The sequence below is a fragment of the Microcaecilia unicolor genome, chromosome 1, assembly GCF_901765095.1.
Source record: "Microcaecilia unicolor chromosome 1, aMicUni1.1, whole genome shotgun sequence".
NCBI classification, from domain to species: Eukaryota; Metazoa; Chordata; class Amphibia; order Gymnophiona; family Siphonopidae; genus Microcaecilia; species Microcaecilia unicolor.
This window is the reverse complement of record NC_044031.1, coordinates 444,501,116-444,522,018: the sequence shown is the minus strand read 5'-3', so window position 1 is coordinate 444,522,018 and position 20,903 is coordinate 444,501,116. Positions and strand designations below refer to the sequence as shown.

Genomic DNA, 20,903 nt, shown 5'->3' with positions numbered 1-20,903 from the left:
TGAACACATTGAAGAGGAGAGAGATGGCTAAGTGGGAGACCTGTGAGAAGCAAGTTGCAATAGTCTAAGCGAGAGGTGATAAGAGTGTGGATGAGGGTTCCGGTAGTGTGTTCAGAAAGGAAAGGGCGAATTTTGGTGATGATATAGAGAAAGAAACGACAGGTTTTAGCAGTCTGCTGAATATGTGCAGAGAAGGAGAGGGAGGAGTCGAAGATGACCCCAAGGTTAAAAGCTGATGAGACAGGAAGGGTGAGAGTGTTATCCATAGAAATAGAGAATGGGGGAAGAGGAGAGGTTGGTTTAGGGGAAAAGATAAGTAGCTCAGTCTTGGTCATGTTTAGTTTCAGATGGTGCTGAGACATCCAGGCAGCAATGTCAGACAGGCAGGCTGATACTTTGGCCTGGATTTCGGCTGAGATTTCTGGTGTGGAGAGGTAAATCTGGGAGTCATCAGTGTAAAGATGATACTGAAAACCATGGGATGAGATCAGAGTACCAAGGGAAGAAGTATAGATGGAGAAAAGAAGAGGTCCCAGGACAGATCCCTGAGGTACACCAACTGACAGTGGGATAGAAGTAGAGGAGGATCCACTAGAGTATACACTAAAGGTACTCTGTGAGAGATAAGAAGAAAACCAGGAATGAACAGAGCCCTGAAATCCAAGTGAGGACAGTGTATCAAGGAGTAGGCTGTAATCAACAGCATCAAAGGCAGCAGATAGATCAAGAAGGATGAGGATAGAATAGAGATCTTTGGATCTGGCCAGGAACAGATCATTGGGGACTTTAGCAAGCGCTGTTTCAGTTGAATGAAGGGGGTGAAAACAGATTGAAGTGGATCAAGAATAGCTTAAGATGAAAGAAAGTCAAGGCAACGGCGGTGAACAGCACGTTCAAGTATCTTGGATAGGAAAGGGAGGAGGGAGATGGGTTGATAGTTGGAAGGACAGGTAGGGTCCAGTGAAGGTTTTTTTAAGGAGTGGTGTGACTACGGCATGTTTGAAGGCATCAGGAACAGTCGCAGTGGACAGTGAAAGATTGAGGATATGACAGATAAAAGGGATGAGAGAAGGAGAGATAGTGTTAAGTAGATGGGTGGGAATAGGTTCAGAGGAACAGGTAGTTAGTTTTGAGGAGGAAAGAAGATGTGTAGTTTCCTCTTCAGTGATTTTAGAAAAGGAAGAAAAGGAGGCAGGGGTTGGAGGGTTGAGAGACTGGATTAAGGGAAGGAGAGGTGGAGGTGACCTGGTTGAGAATTCAAGTTTAATCTTGTGAACCTTATCATGAAAGTACTTAGCCAGAGTCTGGGGAGAAAGTGTAGGGGGAGTTGGAGGTGAAGGCACTTTGAGGAGAGAGTTCAGTGTGGCAAAGAGACGTTGAGAGTTTGAGCCAACAGAATTTGTCAACTGGATGTAATAGTCCTGTTTGGCAAGTAAAAGAGCAGACTGGAAGGAGGTCAGCAAGAATTTGAAATGTATGAAGTCAGGAGGGGCATGGGATTTCAGCCAAAGGCGTTCTGCAGAGCGGGCACAGGAACATAGGTAGCCGATTCTAGAGGTCAGCCACTGGGGTTTGGTATGTTTTACAGAACGGGGAATGGGAGGAGCGAGAGTATCCAGAGCAGAGGAGAGAATAGTATTATAGGAAGAGACAGCCTCATTGACAGACTTGGATAACATAGTGGTAGAGAAGAGATTTGAAACACTGGAGGACAGAGTCAGAGATAAGTGTTTATTTCAGTAGGATTTAGCACAGTAGATCCCCAGATTATTCATACTTGAATTTAAATCATTATTAGGTCGAATATGAATAAAGTATTTGGGGCACTATTTGAGGCTGAATCGAATACAAATATTTGGTACAGTCCTAATTGCAAACATTGCAGAATACAGCTTTGAGATTAATGTATTTGGCAAAAAAAAAATTTGACAACATGACTCCTCTTTTCCTTAAATCACATTGGCTTCCAATCCATGCACGGATTATTTTAAGGTTTGTACTATGGTTTCTAAAATTATTCATGGTCAGCCCCCTCAGTGTATGTCTGATTGCTGTTGTCCAAACGATAATGCCAATGTACGTCTGACACAACAATTGGATTTATACTTTAACTTGTCCTTATCAGACGGTTAAGGTGTGGAATGGCTTACCTTTAGAACTTTAATCAATATCTAAGTATAAGTTATTTCAGAAAGTCTGAAAACTTTTATTTCAGTTGTTACATTGCTGATAAATAGTAATTTTCTTATATTTATGTATAACTATTCTATACATCCTAGGTATGCCTAGTTTTATTTTATCTTTCTATAACTCAAATTGAACTATTTTTTTGGTATATGTGTGATGTTAGAATTATATTGATATTCCTTTGAAACTAACTTCTTAATTTTTTATGAATTAAGGGCCCTGTTTACTAAGGTGCACAGCTTAGTAAACAGGGCCCTTAGTTTTAAAACTTGAGAATTTATTTTTCAATCAACATACAAATGTCAGCTAGCATACACAAATGTTGTCTTGGAAATTCTGTAAATCTTTGACTATTGCACATAATTGCACCAAAATGCTTTTTACAAAAATAAAGTATAAACCTTATATGTTGCAGCAATATTGTTAACATTAATTGTGAATAAAAGGTTTCAGAGTATTTTCTTAATTTGCATAATCAAAGCTGCTATAAAATTGGGTTTTTTTGTTCCCCCCCCCTTTTTTTTTTGTTTCAGGTTATCTCAGCTTTCTATGTTGAATGGGGAGGAAATGCATTGTCTTTTATGGGGAAAGGTGTCACCAAGAGCACTGTATTGTGCTTGCTTCACTTATCACATGAGATGATGGTTGAAGCTAAAAATACGGTGAGGCAGGAACAGTTTATCTTTGGTTTGTATTCTCTGCAGGTTGAAATAAGAAAACAATTTACTGACATAGATTCAGTTTGTCTGGTTTCTGTTGTCTGCTTCTAAAAGGAATACATAGGGCTCAATTTACCGCTCCTTTGAGATTTAAGAACACAGTATCTCTTGATATTTCATTGTTTTTTTGTTGTTTAAAATTTGTATTGAAATGTTAACAATAAAAAAGAGACAAGAATAGATAAAACAAAAAGGAAGAGCCAATGCATTCATACTAATAATTTGTTGCTAATGCATGTATACTCATAATTTGTTTTAATATTCCAGCTATAGAATATTGACATTCCTAAAGACACTCCTACCCTAGCTGAGATAATATTTAACCATTTCTCTGATCTCATGTGCAACTTTCTTTAAATCAATTACCTTACTTTCTAACTCTTTATACTTTCTTACCTAACTATATGATATTTCTTTGCTTTACCCTTCGCAGTCAATTTTAATGTTCTATTACTTATTGTGTTGACATTGTAAGTAGTATACCATGGGGCTCATTTTCAAAGCACTTAGACTTACAAAGTTCCATAGAAACCTATGGAACTTTGTAAGTGTAAGTGCTTTGAAAATACGCCTCCATGCCATATTTTGTATTGTTTTTGAATATTTTTACTGCTGTAATTGTCTATTGCTCATGTTTGACCTATTCTTACTGTTCACCGCCTTGAGTGAATACCTTCAAAAAGGCGGTAAATAAATCCTAATAAATAAATGGACGTATTAATCTAATGGCTGCTGCATTTTAACTATCTGCGATTTCTTAATAGTATGTTTACCAGCTGCTAATTCAAATTTGTACGCCATTCATAGTGAACTCCACTAAAAATAACTTAAATAATGTAGTGTCTTTCCAAGTGCTAAGAGGATATTTTACTAAAGTGCATGTGAATTAGCAATGGTAACTGTTGGTAACTGTTAGCATGCTGATTTACATGCTAAGGGGTAGATTCAAGAAAGTGTGCCAAAAATTTGACACAACATTTTTGCTTAAATTAATTTATGTTCAAATTAGGTACTGCCTTTGTTGTCTTGGAGGCAAAGAAACAAATTATTTTGAGAAATATAATGTATTTTGAGGAATGTATGTATTTCTTAAAAATGTCTTTTTCCCCCTTGTTCTATTTAGGATTGGGTGTCTAAATGGTGCCTGCCTTATGATCATGGGAGTGAAGACCAGATACCTTCTCGTTTAGGTTTAGCATGGTTGATTCCATTATGGGTGGATAGAGACCCTGAGGTTAGTAGAAAGAGGTGGCCAGTTTTTTTTAGAGTGTGTGTTAAATTTAGATTAGGGTTTTAGATTTAATTACTCTCCTTTCCAAATGTGGTTTCAAGTAAATTACACACATGTACAGTAGTTATTTCCTTTCCCATGAGGGTTTAGAGTCTGAGCCCATTTACTCATCTGAATTTCTGCATTAACACATTAGCATTCATTAATTTGCTTTTCATATGCTTTATGGTGATTAATACTTACCCCCCTGTTTACTAAGTCGCGCAGCAATTCCGACATAGCCTATTCAAAGTGAATGGGCTGTGTCGGCATTAGCACATGGCAGCAGCTAGCACGGCTTAGTAAATAGGGGGGGGGGAGTTAGTTAATAGGCCCCCATTGATTATAATGAGGCTTATATTAAATGATGTATGTTATGTCATTTTAATGTACGTTATTAAATATAGCATTAAGTTCTTTACCTGAGGTAATAGAGGGTTCAGTGACCTGCCCAAGGTCCAAAGGATTGTCGGTGGAAAAGAAGGATTTGAATTATGGCTTCCTAGGTCCTTAGTTTGTTGCTCCAACCCAGGGGTGGGCAACCTGTGGCCAACATTGAATTTTATGTGGCCCATGAGACCGTAGGAAATTAGACAGAAAATGTCATTAATCAAAGTTTTGGTGATTTTAAATACTGTATTTTGCAAATATTTTTAGAATAGCCTTTCTGCAGTCTGTGTCCATTATTTTTAGTTAAATATTTACTTATTTTTTTACCACAGAAGGTATATGGAGCTCTGTGCATTTCTGATTCTGACATTGCATGATGTTGCAGCCCACTAGAGGATAGTACTAATATTCGTGGCACCCTCTCTTAAGTCATTGGCTGCGCTGAAGGGTCAAGTGAGAATAAAATGGGGGGATGAGTTTGCTTATTGTCAACTCAAGCATTACGTGCAATCGCTTTGTAAAGAAGCATTGCAGAGTGGAATGGGTGCACGGGTACATGATTTTTTTTTACTCTATCTCAGAACATGCCACATCCATTTCAGGAATATATATAGGGTGCTGTGGGCTTTGGAGGGGCCTAGGGATTTGGAAGTGATTCGTCATCGCTGGGAGCAAGACATGGGTTTGACGCTGGATTCTTGGGATGTGCTTGCATTGGTCAAAAGTATACCGAGACTTACAAGTAATGCAAGTTATAGAGAGTGCTACTTTTGGATCTTGCATAGAGCCTATTTCACTCAGGTGCAGATAGTCCGAGTGTGAAGATTGCCCTCTGCGCTGTGCCCCCCCAGATGTAAGCTATCAGATAATACGTATTATCACGCCTTTTGGGGGTGTGATAAAATTCAACGGTTTTGGAAGCAAATCATCAGATACCTCTCGGGTCTAATTCAACGACCGCTGGCGTGTACCCCAGACATATTGTTGTTAGATAGCCCTGGCCCAAGTATAGGACGGGCAGCATCGCACATGGTGCTGCTTCGGAAAGCCTACTTATTAGCGCGGAAATGTATCTTGCAGTCTTGGTTGTCAGAGGGGCCGCCAGCATATTGGCACTGGCGCAACCAACTCCACCAATTAATGATCTGGGAGGCTCGAGAGGTGAGGGGCTCGCATAGACAAAAGGCGCACTTCTTGAAGCTCTGGGACCCATGTTTGTCAGCTTTATTTTCTAGGTGAAGGAGCTTGGTGCTAAATGTGCTATGATTGGATGGGATTCTGTGTAATTTGCTGGGATATAGGAGGTATTTAATTATCACTCTTCATGCTGGGTGAGGTATAGGGAGGGGGGGGGGCAGGTAACATTTACTGTTGAGGGGGTATAATAGTTTAGGTCTCCCAAGGTTAAGGTAGGGTTATGACAGCAGTTAGTTGAGGGGCACGGGGTGGGGACCTGGTGTTAGTTCACATACATGCCTTAAGTCGCTTAATCATGGGGAGTGGTGGGTAGGGGGGCTGGTTATTCGCCTCCTCTCTTAGTAGGGTGGGTGTGTCCCGATTTCATATAGTACCTCACTTGTAAGGCTGGCATACATGTAGGGGGGAATGGGGTGGGTGGGATGGGGGGCATGGTATTCATAGCCAAGAAGAAGTAGGTCATACAGCAATTGAATTCTAAGCATTAGGTGAATTCAATTGCTGTATGACCTACTTCTTCTCATTCGTTGTTTCACAGAGAGCAAAATGGAGCAGGTGAGGGAAGGTGAGTAATTTTATACAGTACGGTTGCTATCTGTTGGATGTTTGGAGGGTTTGCCAAGTCATTTTAATTAACAGTACTGTGTCTAATTTGAGAGGGGGGGTTATCAGCGTAAGTTGGGGAGGGGAGAAAATGAAAAAATCTTGATGATGGAATATCACTTTGTCTTTGTTTGACATGTACCATGTACCATTTTGTTGTGGAGTTTGTTGACACGTTAACATGCTGTATCATCAATAAAAATTGTTGAAACTAAAAGTAAAAGAGGCCTCAAGAATAGATATGAATCGAACATTCTTCGAAGAAGAGAAATCTAATTTCAGAGTTCACAAGAAACCTAATTTTCAGCAGATGGAAATATCAACAGCTCACTTAAGCCCTCAGAATTCAACCCAAATATTGATTTGAAAATTAGACAAAGAATCTTAAAATCTATACACTTAGTTATCATTAGCTAGTGATAATCTCAAAAAATGTGAGCCACACTTTCAAAATGCCCAGTATCGCTAATTAATCTTATGGCTGTATTTTGCATTAATTGTAAACATTTTAACTGCTTGTCGAAGTGAATTACAATAATCTAATTGTGGAAGCAGGATCGCTTGGGCACTTTCATAATACCATTTGGCAAAGTTACCAGAGGTTCCTTCATTTTGTTGTTTTGGGTCAGCACTATCGGTTTTATGTGATTCTCTTTGGCCTGGTGACCGTGCCTCAGAAGTTTCAAGGTGATGGTGGTGGCAGTGCTCCACAAGGAAGGAATTCTGGTACATCCTTATCTGGAAAATTGGCTCAAGCAAAGCCTCATCAGGAGAGCAAATAAGTTACAGCACGAGTGGTATAGTTCTTGGAGTGGTTTGGGTGGGTCTGTTTGGCCAAGCCAAGTGCAGCCTCAAACCTTCCCAAGTGATGGACTATCTTGGGGTCTGGTTTGATGCTCATTTGGGTTCTGTATTTCTGCTCAAGGTCAGAGTGCAGGAGTTGCAGAGCCAGGTTCACCATCTCCTTAGTGTGCAAGCCCTACTTGGGATTACCTCCAGGTATTGGGGTTAATGGCGGTGACACTGGAGGTAGTCAGTAGACAAAAGTTCACATGTTCCTTCCCGCAGGACACTCTACTGTCTTGATGGTTTCCTTGGACACAAGACTTAGAAATGTGACTGCTGCTCAGGGGCAATGCATGGAAGAGCTTTGATTAGTGTTTTCACCACCCCAATTTAGTACAGGCAGTGAGTCTAGAGCCTCTGGACTTGGCTGGTGGTGACGATAGATGCCAGCCTCCAGGGATGGGGTGCTCGTTGCTTAGGTCAGCTAGTACAAAGCCTGTGGACATGGGAAGAGTCTCAGTGGTTGAGCAAGAGGCTGGAGAACAGGATGGTCTGCTAACATTGGAATCCTTTGAAACCATCTAAACTACATGTTTCAGCAAGGTCTCATCCCCAAGGAAAATGGCAGTATCCTACTCACTCCGATACCAAAAGACACCAAGAATAAACAAATGAAATCACTAACTACCATCCAGTAGCATTCATTCTGTTGTCAGTCAAACTAATGGAAAGCATGGTAGCCAAACAACTTAAAGATTATATAAACAAATTCTTAGTATTACACGAATCACAGTCAGGTTTTTACACCCTCCACAGCACAGAAACAGTACTACTCACTCTCCTAGCCAAATTCAAGCAGGAAATAGCAATAGGCAAAAACATCCTCTTCCTCCAATTCGACATGTCTAGTGCATTCGACATGGTAAACCATAATATATTAATAAGATTACTAGATAAGTTCGAGATTGGTGGAAACATACTTAGCTGGATCAAGGGTTTCCAAACCACAAGATCATATCAAGTAAAATCAAACTCAAACATATCATCACCATGGAAAGCAGACTGCGGAGTACCACAAGGATCATTGCTATCACTGATTCTCTTCAACCTAATGATGACCCCACTAGCCAAGTCCTTTTTTAACCAAGGCCTTAACCCTTTCATCTATGCAGACGATGTCACACTATTCATTCCTTACAAATCTAAACTGACAGAAATCACCAACGAAATCAAGATCAGCTTGAACATCATGGACTCTTGGGCAAATGCATTTCAACTAAAACTAAACAAAGAAAAAACACACTGTCTCATCTTCTCATCCCTACACAGTGGATAACCCCACAATTATCAACACCCCAGATTACACCCTCCCTGTCTCAGACAGCCTGAAAATCCTCGGCGTTACAATAGACTGCAACTTAACACTAGAGAGCAAAGTGACATCCACAACAAAGAAAATGTTCCACTCAATGTGGAAACTCAAACATATGAAACAATTCTTCCCGAGGGGAACATTTCGCAACCTGATACAATCAGTGGTACTAAGCCATGTAGATTACTGCAATGGAATTTATGCGGGATGCAAAGAACAAACCTTAAAGAAACTTCAGACCGCTCAAAACATGGCAGCTAGGCTTATCTTCGGAAAAACGCGATTTGAAAGTGCAAAACCCCTTCGCGAAAAACTACACTGGCTCCCAATTAAAGAACGCATTGCTTTCAAAATCTGCACTCTGGTTCTCAAAATTATCTACGGTGAAGCTCCAGGATACATGACAGACTTAATCGACCTACCAATTAGAAACACATCCGAATCAACACAAACGTACCTAAATCTGCACTACCCAAGCTGCAAAGGACTCAAATACAAATCAACTTACGCGTCCAGTTTTTCCTACATAAGCACACAACTGTGGAGCACATTACCAAAAGCCTTGAAAACTACAAACGACCACCTAAACTTCTGGAAAACACTTAAAACTAACCTGTTTTAAAAGGCATACCCTACCAATCCAACATAAATGCCTGATCTCTGCAACACAACAAAACTAAAGAGCGTAATGGACATAAAACAACTCTTCCGTTGTACAATTCCCTAGAGTGGCTGTGCTACATGAACTTTATCTTACCACAACATCACTTTGTATTTGTTTACACCGGAGTCTGTAACGCCTCTCCTGTACTATGTAAGCCACATTGAGCCTACAAATAGGTAGGAAAATGTGGGATATTAATGTAACAAATAAATAAAAATTTCAAATGCATGCAATGTTCTGTTTGTGACATTATGTTACAAACTAAGGAATTATGTAATTCATTTGATGGTAAGATTTACCGTTTACAACATTTTTCTACGTGTAAGAGTGAAATTGTGGGAATGACTACTTTCGTCTTTGTGAACATAAATCTAATTTGAAAATGGGCCGTGTTAGCACACCCCTTGTACAATATTGTATGGACAATATGCATCATTTTAAAGATCTGAAGTATTTTGTTCCCTTATGGTATCGTAGTGGTAATCAAGTACAGAGATAAGAAGATGTGAAGCACAATGGATCTATAAACATAATTCCTTGCAGCCAGTGGGTTTGAATCAAGATGTTGATTGGTCAGCGTTGTTTTGAAGGACACTTTTTTGAAAAAAACTTTGGTTCAACATTAAAAGGCATTATTATTGTGGGTTTTATCGTTGAGGTTTTGTAGCAGTGTTCTTTAAAATTTTTAGAATTGTGTATTAGTTTGTTTTTAAATTTATTGTGTTGGTGGGTCACGTGTTCACATCCATTATTAAAGCGCCAAGCTGTGGTGTCTGATGTGAGCAGCGCCCGGCTTAGATGTATGTTTGTCTTCGCCATACACACAGCAACTGCAAAGTAAGTGTTGTGTAGTTCTTTAAATTTCTTCTTAAAATTTTTTCTTTAAAAGGTTTTTCTAATTTAGTAGTTTTTTTGGTTTATTTTTTAGATTGGTTGTCTGTACTGTTTAAGACCCTGATGAAGCTGTGTTTGTTGGTGAAACGGGTCCCTTTGGCTTTTTACACAGCAAACATTTTCTGTTGATGCTGTTTAGTTCATCTATACTACAGGCGCTTTAAAAACTGATTTTGAATCGATTAATATTGTGGAAGAGCAATCAGTAAATTTGGATACTTTCTTTGAATTTGATTGGGAGATTTTTTTTGTCTACTGAGATTTGTGGTGGTCTCCTATTTTTCCTGTCTTTTGTTGGTAAACTTTTACGTTATTTCCATCTTGCCAATGCAGGCCAAGGTTTTAGAGCTTTCTGTATTTCATGTGTTGGATGATTTTTTTTTTATGTACTCATTCTTTGTTGGATCCATATCAATATGGCTTCCGCAAGGCTCACAGGATGGAAGTATTGTTGGCTGCCACTGTTTATGAGGTGAGGCTGAATAAGCAGCACAATTTGTTTTTCATTTTTCTTGATATGTTTGCAGCTTTTGGCACGTTGGATCATGCCATCCTACTCCAGCAATTACGTGCCTGTGGCCTTTTGGGGGTTCTGCAATGGTTTGAGTCTTTTTTTTTTTTTTTTGAATGATAGAAGGGTGGTAATGTTCGTAGATGATGGCAGTTTTGACAGATCATATATGCACATGAGTACCATGGATCAGTCCTGTCAGCTATATTCTTTAACATCTGCTTGCACCTAATGTGTAACTTATTGTACTTTTTGGGAGTTTCATGTAGAGTATATGCTGATGATGATCATTTTTTTTTCTCTTTAGCTGCGACCGATCTAGATGTAACATCTAGTTTGAAATTATTTTAGATGCTGTCCTTGGGTGGTTGACTCAAAATAGGCTGCAATTGAATATTGATAAAACAGAAGTTAAGTGTGTAGTCTCTGATTTGACAATAAAATTGTCAGAAAGTATCTCATTGCTGGGAGTGACTATTAAGACGTCAAAACAAGTAACAAATCTGGGTGTTTTGATGGATTCTATTGTTCTCATTTAGACCTCGTCCATGTTTTAGTTTGTAGTGTGTATGTTAGAATGTGTATATTAAGTAAGTTGAAGTCTTGTTACCATAGCATGATTTTAAAAAACTGGTACAAGCTTTGGATTACTGTAATGGGATCTATCTAGGTTTATCGAACCATTGTATTCAATTGCTTCAGGTTGCGAAAAATTCAGCAGTTAGAATTCTGCTGTGATTATCGAGGTCCGAGCATGTGACAACGCACCTCAATTAGCTATGAGATATTTTATACTGTATAAACTATTGTTGATTATTCATTGTGCGTTATTTGAAGAATGCTGTAATGTGCTACACACTAATATGCTCCTTAAGATCATTGGAGAAGTGTAATCTTGTAGTTCCCACATCAGTGATTTCGTTTGAAATTGACTAGGCCTGGTGCTTTTTCAGTTGATGGTCTGATGGAGTGGAACAAGTTGCCACTTTGGCTGAAGACTGAATCACAGTTGTCCTTGTTTAAAAAGCATTTAAGAGATTATTTGATTTGTTTAGCTTACTTAGTGCCTGCCTGAATGTTGCTGCACCTTATAGACATATAGACTTTCTGCATGTTATCTGTTCTGGAACTGTGTTATTAGGTTTCTTACTGTTTGGGGGTGACCTCCTTTGCAGTTTAAAAATAATAAATTCTAAATCTAATAACCCATGCATCTGGACCAGTTTGGATGGACTAAAGGAAATAAAATTAATAGGTAAGACCTAATTTCTCTTTAAAAAAAATACTTAGCATTTTCAGTTATTGCTCATATTTTCTTTGTAGCATAAATTTCAGATACACACTTTAGTAAAATAAAAGTTCTTTATTTCAAAGCCCCAGATAAAAATAACCTTAGATTGTGAGCCCATTAGGGCCAAAAAGTACCTCCAAAAATAGTATATGTGTAAACTGCTTCAGCTGTATCTACAGAAAGGCAGTATATCAAGTGTGGAATAAACAATATCAGAATGAAACAGATCGTATGCTTTTGTGACATCACTGTCAAAATGTCATTTCCTTTGAGTTGGATTGCATATGAACTTATTACCTACAGTATTTCAAGTTGGAAAAATTTGGACTTGAATTACATATTTGTGTTACATTCCACATTGAGTATGACTATTCTGTATGTTGTCAAGAGTTCTTTGAAAAATGCAGTTGGTTTCAGATAGCTTATTGCGAGGTAATGAAAATTATATGATAAAGTATATTCCCATAACAAGTAGTTAAATTATAGCTTTTGGATTTAAATAAAGTTGATTTTTTTTTTCTAAAAAGGTTAGTGTTTTTTTTTCTACAAATTGTGTTAGGTGAGATTCACTTGTCTGGGAATTGGATCAGCTCTAACGTCCCTTGAGACAGGATCAATCGCTTTAGCTGCCAGCTGTCAGAACATTTCAGGAGGATTGTGGGGAACCATATTAAATGTTCTCCTGGACCAGTCAGAATGTAGTATGGTACGCAGAGAGGTATGCATTTTTTTTTCTTCTCTGTTCCTACTTGATCAAATAATTTGTGTTTTAATTAAAATATAAAACTGCTACATATAAGTTTACCATAATCATCTCAAGCAAGGTTGGACTTAAGCATCATGATCTATGAACATTTAGTCGTCTTTGTGGCATGAGTTTCTAGCCTTAATTCAGTTTCCAGTATGTCAGTAAATCCATTATCACAAATGGCACCCATTTAAGTGTTCCCAGTCTTTGACCGTTCTGCAACTGCAGGAGAGACCATAAAACAAGACCCTCCCTGCAAAATTCTCTTTATCTGCAGTCATGGTTGGAGATAGGAGACCAGGTTGAACTGGAAGTAACAGCCTGAAAATCTGTGTCTCCTATCCATCCATACAGATACCAACTCTGAGATAGGAATAAAATAGGTAGCATAGTATATCGAGACTATCATCCTCCTCCTCCTCCTCCTGCTGTTGCTGGGGACTGGAATGTTGCAATGTGAACCTTGTGGCATTATGGTATCCCCTACAGTTCAAACCATGACATTCTTAACACTGGAAGAGAAAGGGGGCACATTCCAAGGTGCTATGCTGCTGTTGTCATCATTCTACTGCCAAGCAAAAATTGCAGTAGAAGGGGGAGCTGTCTGGGATTGATGTGAAAGGGGGTATGATATATTAAAGTATAAATGAGGGAGGGGGGTCAAAGGCCAGAGAGGTTTAAAATATATATGAGGGCATCAAAAGAGGTGGTGAGAGTGAATGAGGGAGAGAGTGTGAAGAGTGAGTGAGAGGATCTGAGTTGAGTGTTAATGAGTGAGAGGAGGCATTGACACTAGGAACAGAGGTGCAAGATAGATCTATCCATCTCCTGGTGGTGATCGTTCCCTTTGCTCTGTCTGCTTCCTAATTCTTCCTCTTCTTTCCTATCCAGACTCCACCTCCAGTCCCCTGGGTCTACTCCCTTTAACCTTCATCCTGTTAGCCCTCGTTCCAGAGTCTCCTTTCCACTGAAATATGTCTGTCTCCTGTACATTTATATATTTAAATGTCTGTATCAGAGTTCTCCTAGCCTATCATTACATGTGTGGTCTCCAAATTTGCATTCAGCTCTCAAAATGAGACATCAGCTCTTTAGTCCTGGTGGCCTTTCCTTAAAGCATTCATGTGGCTTTTGCTGTCCCCTTATCTATCTGATTGCCCTCCTTAAGATCATGATCATCCTCACATCCTGCAAATAGGTGGGAAAATGTGGGATACAAATGTAGCAAATAAAATAAATAAATCTTAACATAGTAGAGGCAGCAGAACTCCTTCCCTAACCCATATCATACCATTCCCTTGGGTTTTTTTTATTTATTTGTACCCGCGCTTTCCCACTCATGACAGGCTCAATGCGGCTTAGGTACTTATTTGTACCTGGGGCAATGGAGGGTTAAGTGACTTGCCCAGAGTCACAAGGAGCTGCCTGTGCCTGCAGTGGGAATCGAACCCAGTTCCCCAGGACCAAAGTCCACCACTCTAACCACTAGGCCACTCCTCCACGTTTTGCTTACTCTTATTCACTTTGCAGTGTAGGATGCTAGCTGTCTTCAATAGTAAGCTATATGTGATTTCATTTTAACGTTACCACGCTCCCTGAAGCAGTGCTAGGAAAACATGGATTTCATGTCAGAGGATGGATGGTTATCTCTGACAAACTGAAGGACAACAGAAGAAACAATCCCTGTGCAAAAGTCCAAAGCATAAAGAAATAGGGAAGGACAATGAACCTTCACAATCCAATTAAGAGTAGAAACTGAAGATGTAGTTTAAAAGCTTTTAATATAAAAGCACCTCATCAATTGACAAAAAGACCCGACATGGGACAGTGTTAGGAAATAGCAATTTTGAGCTGGTTGGATTTTTATTCTGAACATCCCACAAAACAGTGGTCAGAAAATATTCAAGTAGCACCCGTTGTTTTACGAGTAGATTAAAGTACTTATCAAATTTCATTACCGCAGCAGAATTTATTTATCTTATTGATCAAAATTTCATTAACCCTGAGGCAGGTGATGGTTCACCGAAACATGGTTCCCTGTTTGGTCTTTTTTGGTATCAATAAATTTTTATTGAAAAATGTTTTTATGTTGCAAAGTATACAAATCAACCATCAACCAACAATTCACAACTGCCCCCATGACTCCCCCTCCCTACCGCCCCATCTAATATGGTGACCACCGTGGGTTCTTCACTGGCCACCCATTCAAGGCCCCCCCTCCTCCCAACCCCCCTCAACCGCCCCCACCCCAGAAGTGAGGAGAACTTGTAGCTAAGTCCATTCCTGTCTCTGGGGATCAAATTTCCCCTGACATGGTCAGTCAATTTTTCAAACTCCGCCAACAATTGCAATTAGTGTAACCAAGCTTGCACCGTGAGGCCAGTTGCTTGCTTTCAACGTACAGCAATTTCACATTTAGCTACGTTGAAGTCGCATCTGCCATCAAAGGCCCCTTTTGTTCAAAAGGCCAAGCAAGCAAGCTCGAGGCTCCAAAGGAAACACACAACCCAGTCCCCTTGTCAAAAGTTGAGTCACTGAAGTCCAAAAAACATGCTTTAATCCACATGTCTACCATATATGGTAAAAAGTCCTTTGTTCCTGCAAACATCTCCAGCAGGTGACAGTTGCGGTTGCACAGAACATGACTTTCAATTTAACTGGTGTATAATACCAGCGAGAAACCTTCTTATAGGCATTTTCTTTAATCAAAACAGGTATTGAAGATTTATGAGTTTACAGAAAAACACTCTTCCATTCTCACTTACTAAGTTCCCCACCCAAATCCATTTTAGCATGAAATTATACCTAAGAAGCTCAGAATGACAAAGAAACTTATATAGAATAGAAATAGGACACTTCACCTTTCCCAAGGACACCCATAAATTTTCAAGAGATTCCCTGTCCTCTGGGTCCTCACTGAACCAGCCCTGAGTGGCTATGAGATTTTTAACTTGCAAGTAAGAACAAAGATTAGAGAAGGAAGATCATAAGACTCCTGGAGATCAGAAAAGGGAACAATCTCCCCCTCATCTAAGAGCTCACAAAAACAGGCCAATCCTAGGGATTCCCATTTAGCAAAAGATCTGTCTCCCCCCCCCATGTCTGCCCTAAAGGTCGGCTCAAACTGTATTGAAGTCAAAGTGGAGACCCTAGCGGAGCTACTATAGCGGCTCCTAACTTTATCCCATAGAAGAAGCAGATGCCTCATAAAAACATTACTAATCCTCGCTCACTAAGAAGCCACAGGGCTCGAATGCCAAAGCAAAACTGGGAAAATGATCCTGCTCCAATATGGTTCCAGGCTTTCCACATCCAATATCTCACTTCAAGTTGATGCAACTGGGGCCACCCAGTAATACCAAGTCAAATTCGATACAGTCTGACCTCCAAAAACTACGGGGTGCCTCAGAACCGAACAGGACAACCTAGAAGCACCCCCCCCCCCCCCAAACAAATTGAGACAATTCCCGCTGGGCCTTAACCAAAATCCTCTGAGGTATCTCAACAGGTAGAGTTTGAAACAAAAACAACAACCGGGGAAGAACATTCATTGTAATAGCCGCTATACGGCCCCACCAAGATATCCCAAGACCCCCGCTATCGATTCATCTCAAGATTAAGTTGAGGAAAAACCCGTTATAATTCAAACTGTACAAATACTGCAAATCTCTAGGTATCTGGATGTTCAAATAATGAATTCCCTGAGTAGCCCAGTGAAATGTAAAATGTTGCCATAAACAAACCTTATCAGCCTCATTAGTTGTAGTACTCAACAACCTCACATACAAAATCTATTCCCAAAACCCACCTTATCTAATATAGCCCAAAGATAGTCCTGGCAAACTCGGTCAAAGGTCTTCTCCACATCTAAAGATAAAAGATTCAACTTTTTCTGAGCTCGCTGGTACCCCCAAATAATGTTGAAGGTATGGCGGATATTGTCTGCCACCTGACGCTGAGGAATAAAACCAGATTGAACCATATGAATTAAATCAAGTAAAATAGTGTTCAAGCGATCTGCCATAATTTTTGCTAACAACTTAACATGAGCATTCAACAAAGATATGGGTCTATATGACCCACAGACCACCGGATCCTTATGAGGCTTCAACAGAACTGTTATTCCCGCCTCTCCCATGGTAGGTGGAAAAGGCTGTCACTCAAACACCCCATTTCCCACTCTCCCCAAAACGCCCCGAATAGTGCCATAAGGCCATCTGGTCCTGGAAGTTTTCCATTTTTTAAAGACTTTTCACCACTCCAAGAAGTTCGGAAGAGGTAATAGGAATCTCTGAGTATGTCCTATCAGCCTTTGAAAGCTGCTGGAGGCAAACACCATCCAAATAACCGGGAATATCCCCCCTCCCCCTGCGAACTCTGGTCATCCACACTATATAACTTCTAGTAATCCAAAAAATGTGCCCAAATTGCAGAGTCCATAAAAGATAAATGGTCACACCCTCCCACTTAAAAAAACCACTGCTTAAGCATCTGATGCGTGAAATCAACCCATTCCACCTGCAAGCACTCCAAAGCCTCACGTACCTCACCAAGGTCCCACAATTTTACTTCAGTCAACTGCTCTTTATGCCTGCTCTCCAAAACTACCAGCTGCACCTGTAACTGGAGTTTCGACTTTGCTGTAGCCCGTTTCTTTCGCGTCCCCATTGTACGAGATAACCCCTAATCATAGCCTTCAGTGTAACCCATAAATCCCCATCTGAAACCACCCTAGTATCATTAGCCTCCAGAAAAAAAATGAATCACTTGCTGAAGGTCCTCACACACCTCTCTATCTCCCAACAACTTTTCATTGAGTCTCCAAAACTTCCTTCCAAGTTCCTGTCCCAAATTACACAAAGAAACTCATGTTGGAGCATGATCAGACACCTGGATGGGCTCAGTATGGGCATAATCCACAAAACCCCAAGATTCCAGTGACACAAAATGGCATCCAGGCAGGTGTAAGAATGCTTGGGGAAGGAATAGAAAGAATAGTTCTGCTGTGCAGGGTAACACAGATGCCACACATCAAGCACATCTAAACGTCCCATTAGAGTGACAAAGGCTGTTCTATTCTGTTTACAAGAAGCCTCCCTCACTCTTCAAATGATTGAAGCCAGGGTCAGGAACAAGATTAAAATCTCCACCCACTATAGAGTCCCATGCAATAAACTGCAATATAGGTTGAACAAGCCTGCAAAAAAAAAAATCTCTCCTGTTAGAAATCTGGGGCATAAATATTCACAATAGTGACAGCCCTCCCTCCCAGTATCCCTTTAAGCACCAAACAGTGCCCCTCGATTCCTGGTAAACCTCCCCAAGCTGAAAGGGACAAAGAACATGCACCAAAATTACTATCCCATCAACATGTTGCCCCCCCCCCCCCCCCACGGACCATTTGCCTTAATTACCCCATACTGTCTAAACTGCAGCAAATGATAATCCCTGTGATGCAAATGCATCTCCTACAATAGCACAATATCGCATTGTAACCGGCGCAATTCAGCAAAGACAATGCTGCACTTACCAGGATCATTAAGTCCCCGAACATTCCAAGTATCCACTTTATTTCAATTTGTTTATTGATTTTCAATTTTAACAAGATTACACTTGTTTTGAAATACAGCAATAGTTAGATTAATAAGAAATTCAATAATTCTTCATATAAACAATAAAGCAAAAAAAAAAGGTAATAGCATATTATCACAAACATACATTTTAGGCTTCCTTAGACCCCATTTAAATCATGGGGCGAACAGAGTTAGGGAAGAATTATTACTTAAGCTTATATAAAAGAAATAAGGTGGCGTAAATACTCCCATTTACTTTAACTATTACATTTGCTTAGAATCTAGAAATGATTTTAGACTATTTGGTGAAAAAAAGGTATATTTAACCTGACCCAACCTAACTAAGCTTTTGCACGGATAGGCAAGGAAAAACATCCCACCTATCTCCAACGTTCTTGCTTTTAATGCTAGAAAAGCTTTCCTTCTCTGTTGGGTCGATTTTGTAACATCAGGGAAGATTTGTACTTTTATCCCACCGAAACAGGTTTGAAAATTTTTAAAATAAAGTTTCATTATGTTATTCAAATCCTGTTCGAAAAGCAGGGAAACTATCAGAGTTGACCGGTCTGCATTTTCATCTACCGAACGCTCTAGTATTGCTGAAATGTTCTCAAGATCTAAATTAGTGTGTAGTCCATCCTGTTTTTTCCCATTCTCTCCTTTGGGACTTGGAATGTAATATATCTTATTGACAGGCGGCATCGCTTCCAGGGGCATTTTTAAAACTTCATTTAGGTATCTTTTAAATAAATCATAAGGATTAATCCCTGGGAGTTTGGGAAAGTTCAATAACCGCAAGTTTAATCTTCTATTGAAGTTCTCAATTTGATCCAATTTCCTTCGGATGTCTGCATTATCTTTAACCACACTGACTTTGAACTCTTGAAAAGAATCCTACTTTATTTTGGAAATCAGTCACTTTTTCAGCAATGTCCATTTTTAACTGGTTAACCTTTAAATTCAACTCTTGAAATTATTTTTTAAAAGTACTCACTTCTCCTGAAGTTTGTTGTAATGTCCCATCCATTTTGTTCAACATTGTCCAAATCATTGCCAGATTTACCTCCTTCGTAGTTCCTAATGTTGTTTCTTGTGCTCTCGGCGTCTTCTCCAACGCTTCCCGCCCCTCACTGACAACTTCGCCCGAAACACTTCCGGTAGGGCGTCGCTGTTCATCAGGCCTCGTCGTTGACGCCGGGCATGGAGGCCTCACTGTTGCTGGTGGTGAAAGAGATATTTCTTCTCCTAGCAGGGCCTCCGCTTCCCCAGAGAGCCCCACTATAGGATCCGTATCTCCTATTATTTGGGAGATTGGCGCAAAATAGCGCTCGAGACCCGACTGAAGCACCTTGGGAGTCGAGGTAGGTGGGGGAACTACCTTCGTTGTCGCCTTTCTTTTAGTATGTGGCATTCTTCCTCGAGGAAATATATTTTGCTGAGTCGGGATCAGAGCTGCTGTTCCGTGCAACCTATTACGCCGCCATCTTAGGTCGCCCCCCCAAGTATCCACTTTAAGAAACTCTCCTCCTCCATCCTTGCTACCACTGTAGCTCCTCTCCTTCTCAACCCCCCACCCTACCCTCATCCCTCCATCCCCCCTTTCCAACCCCATACCACTACCCCTCTCCCTAAACTGATCCCCATTCTGGCCTCCCTCCCGCCCTGCCAGCCCACCTAAAGGAGGAAGTAACCCACTCCAAAGAGGCATGACCCACCCCAGACCACATCACATATACCCTCCTGGACCACATCATAAATCCCACCCCCCCTCATTCACACAGCACACCATCCAAAATTACAGAACAGTTATAGATATGAAACCCTTACTGTGACAAAGCAATGGGTTTTTAAGCCTGTAAAAGTGTATTATTTCTTGAAGTGTATTTCTCTAGTTTGGCCAGCAGGTGGTGCATGTTTATGTTTAAAGCTGTTACAGAGAACTGACTGTTCATTCTTTAGTTAAATCAGAAAGAATGGAGTAGCTTGATCAGCAGGACTCTTCCAAAAATCCCAGGAGGCGTAATGATGAAGTAAAAGTCTTTAATCAATACTAAAATAGGACTTGATATGGCACCGTGTTTCGGCGAAGTGCCTGCATCAGGAGTCTGTGAGTGGTGAAAAACAACGAAAATGTACTAGAAATGCTGATAACACACGATACACCAGTGAGGGTCATGGCGGCCTCAAAAATACAACTCTGAGGAAGGCAATGTTATCCAAAGGTGCTGGGAAAATGCTAGACTTGTGCCATTTCAAGTCCTATTTTAGTATTGATTAAAGACTTCTACTTCATCATTATGCCTCCTGGGATTTTCTGGAAGAGTCCTGTTGATCACGGTACTCCCTTCTCTCTGACTTTGTTCTGTTTGTAGCAGATCCTGTTCCTCCACATTTGGTGGTTGTTTGTGTTACTCCTTCTTTAGTTAACACAGGTAAGAGGTAACCTGCAGTGATGTGGCCAGCTACTTTTAAAAGTTGTTGTTCTGGGCTCTGATTGGCCCAGGTTCTCAATTGATCTAGAATATACTGACTATTTTCTCCAGTCTTAGCCAGGGAGAAAAGAGAGAAACATCCCTTTGCTGAGATCCTGTGAACAGTTATATTTGATAACCTGTGAGCAGCTATATGTCCTGATCTCCCCAGGTTCTGTTTAGATAGTAAACAAATGTTTAGATAGTGTTATAATTGATCCATATTT

The 20,903-nt window shown here is 40.2% G+C and overlaps 1 protein-coding gene across 1 annotated transcript in view; it reads left to right on the top strand.

The window, feature by feature from the left end:
* Positions 1-20,903, top strand: part of RTTN (rotatin) — a 478,682-nt gene that overhangs the window by 294,224 nt on the left and 163,555 nt on the right. Inside the window, exons 29-31 of the mRNA XM_030212687.1 lie at positions 2,721-2,849; positions 4,030-4,140; positions 12,444-12,602. Of these exons, the coding sequence (XP_030068547.1) occupies positions 2,721-2,849; positions 4,030-4,140; positions 12,444-12,602 (399 nt within the window). The remainder of the gene's footprint in view (positions 1-2,720; positions 2,850-4,029; positions 4,141-12,443; positions 12,603-20,903) is intronic.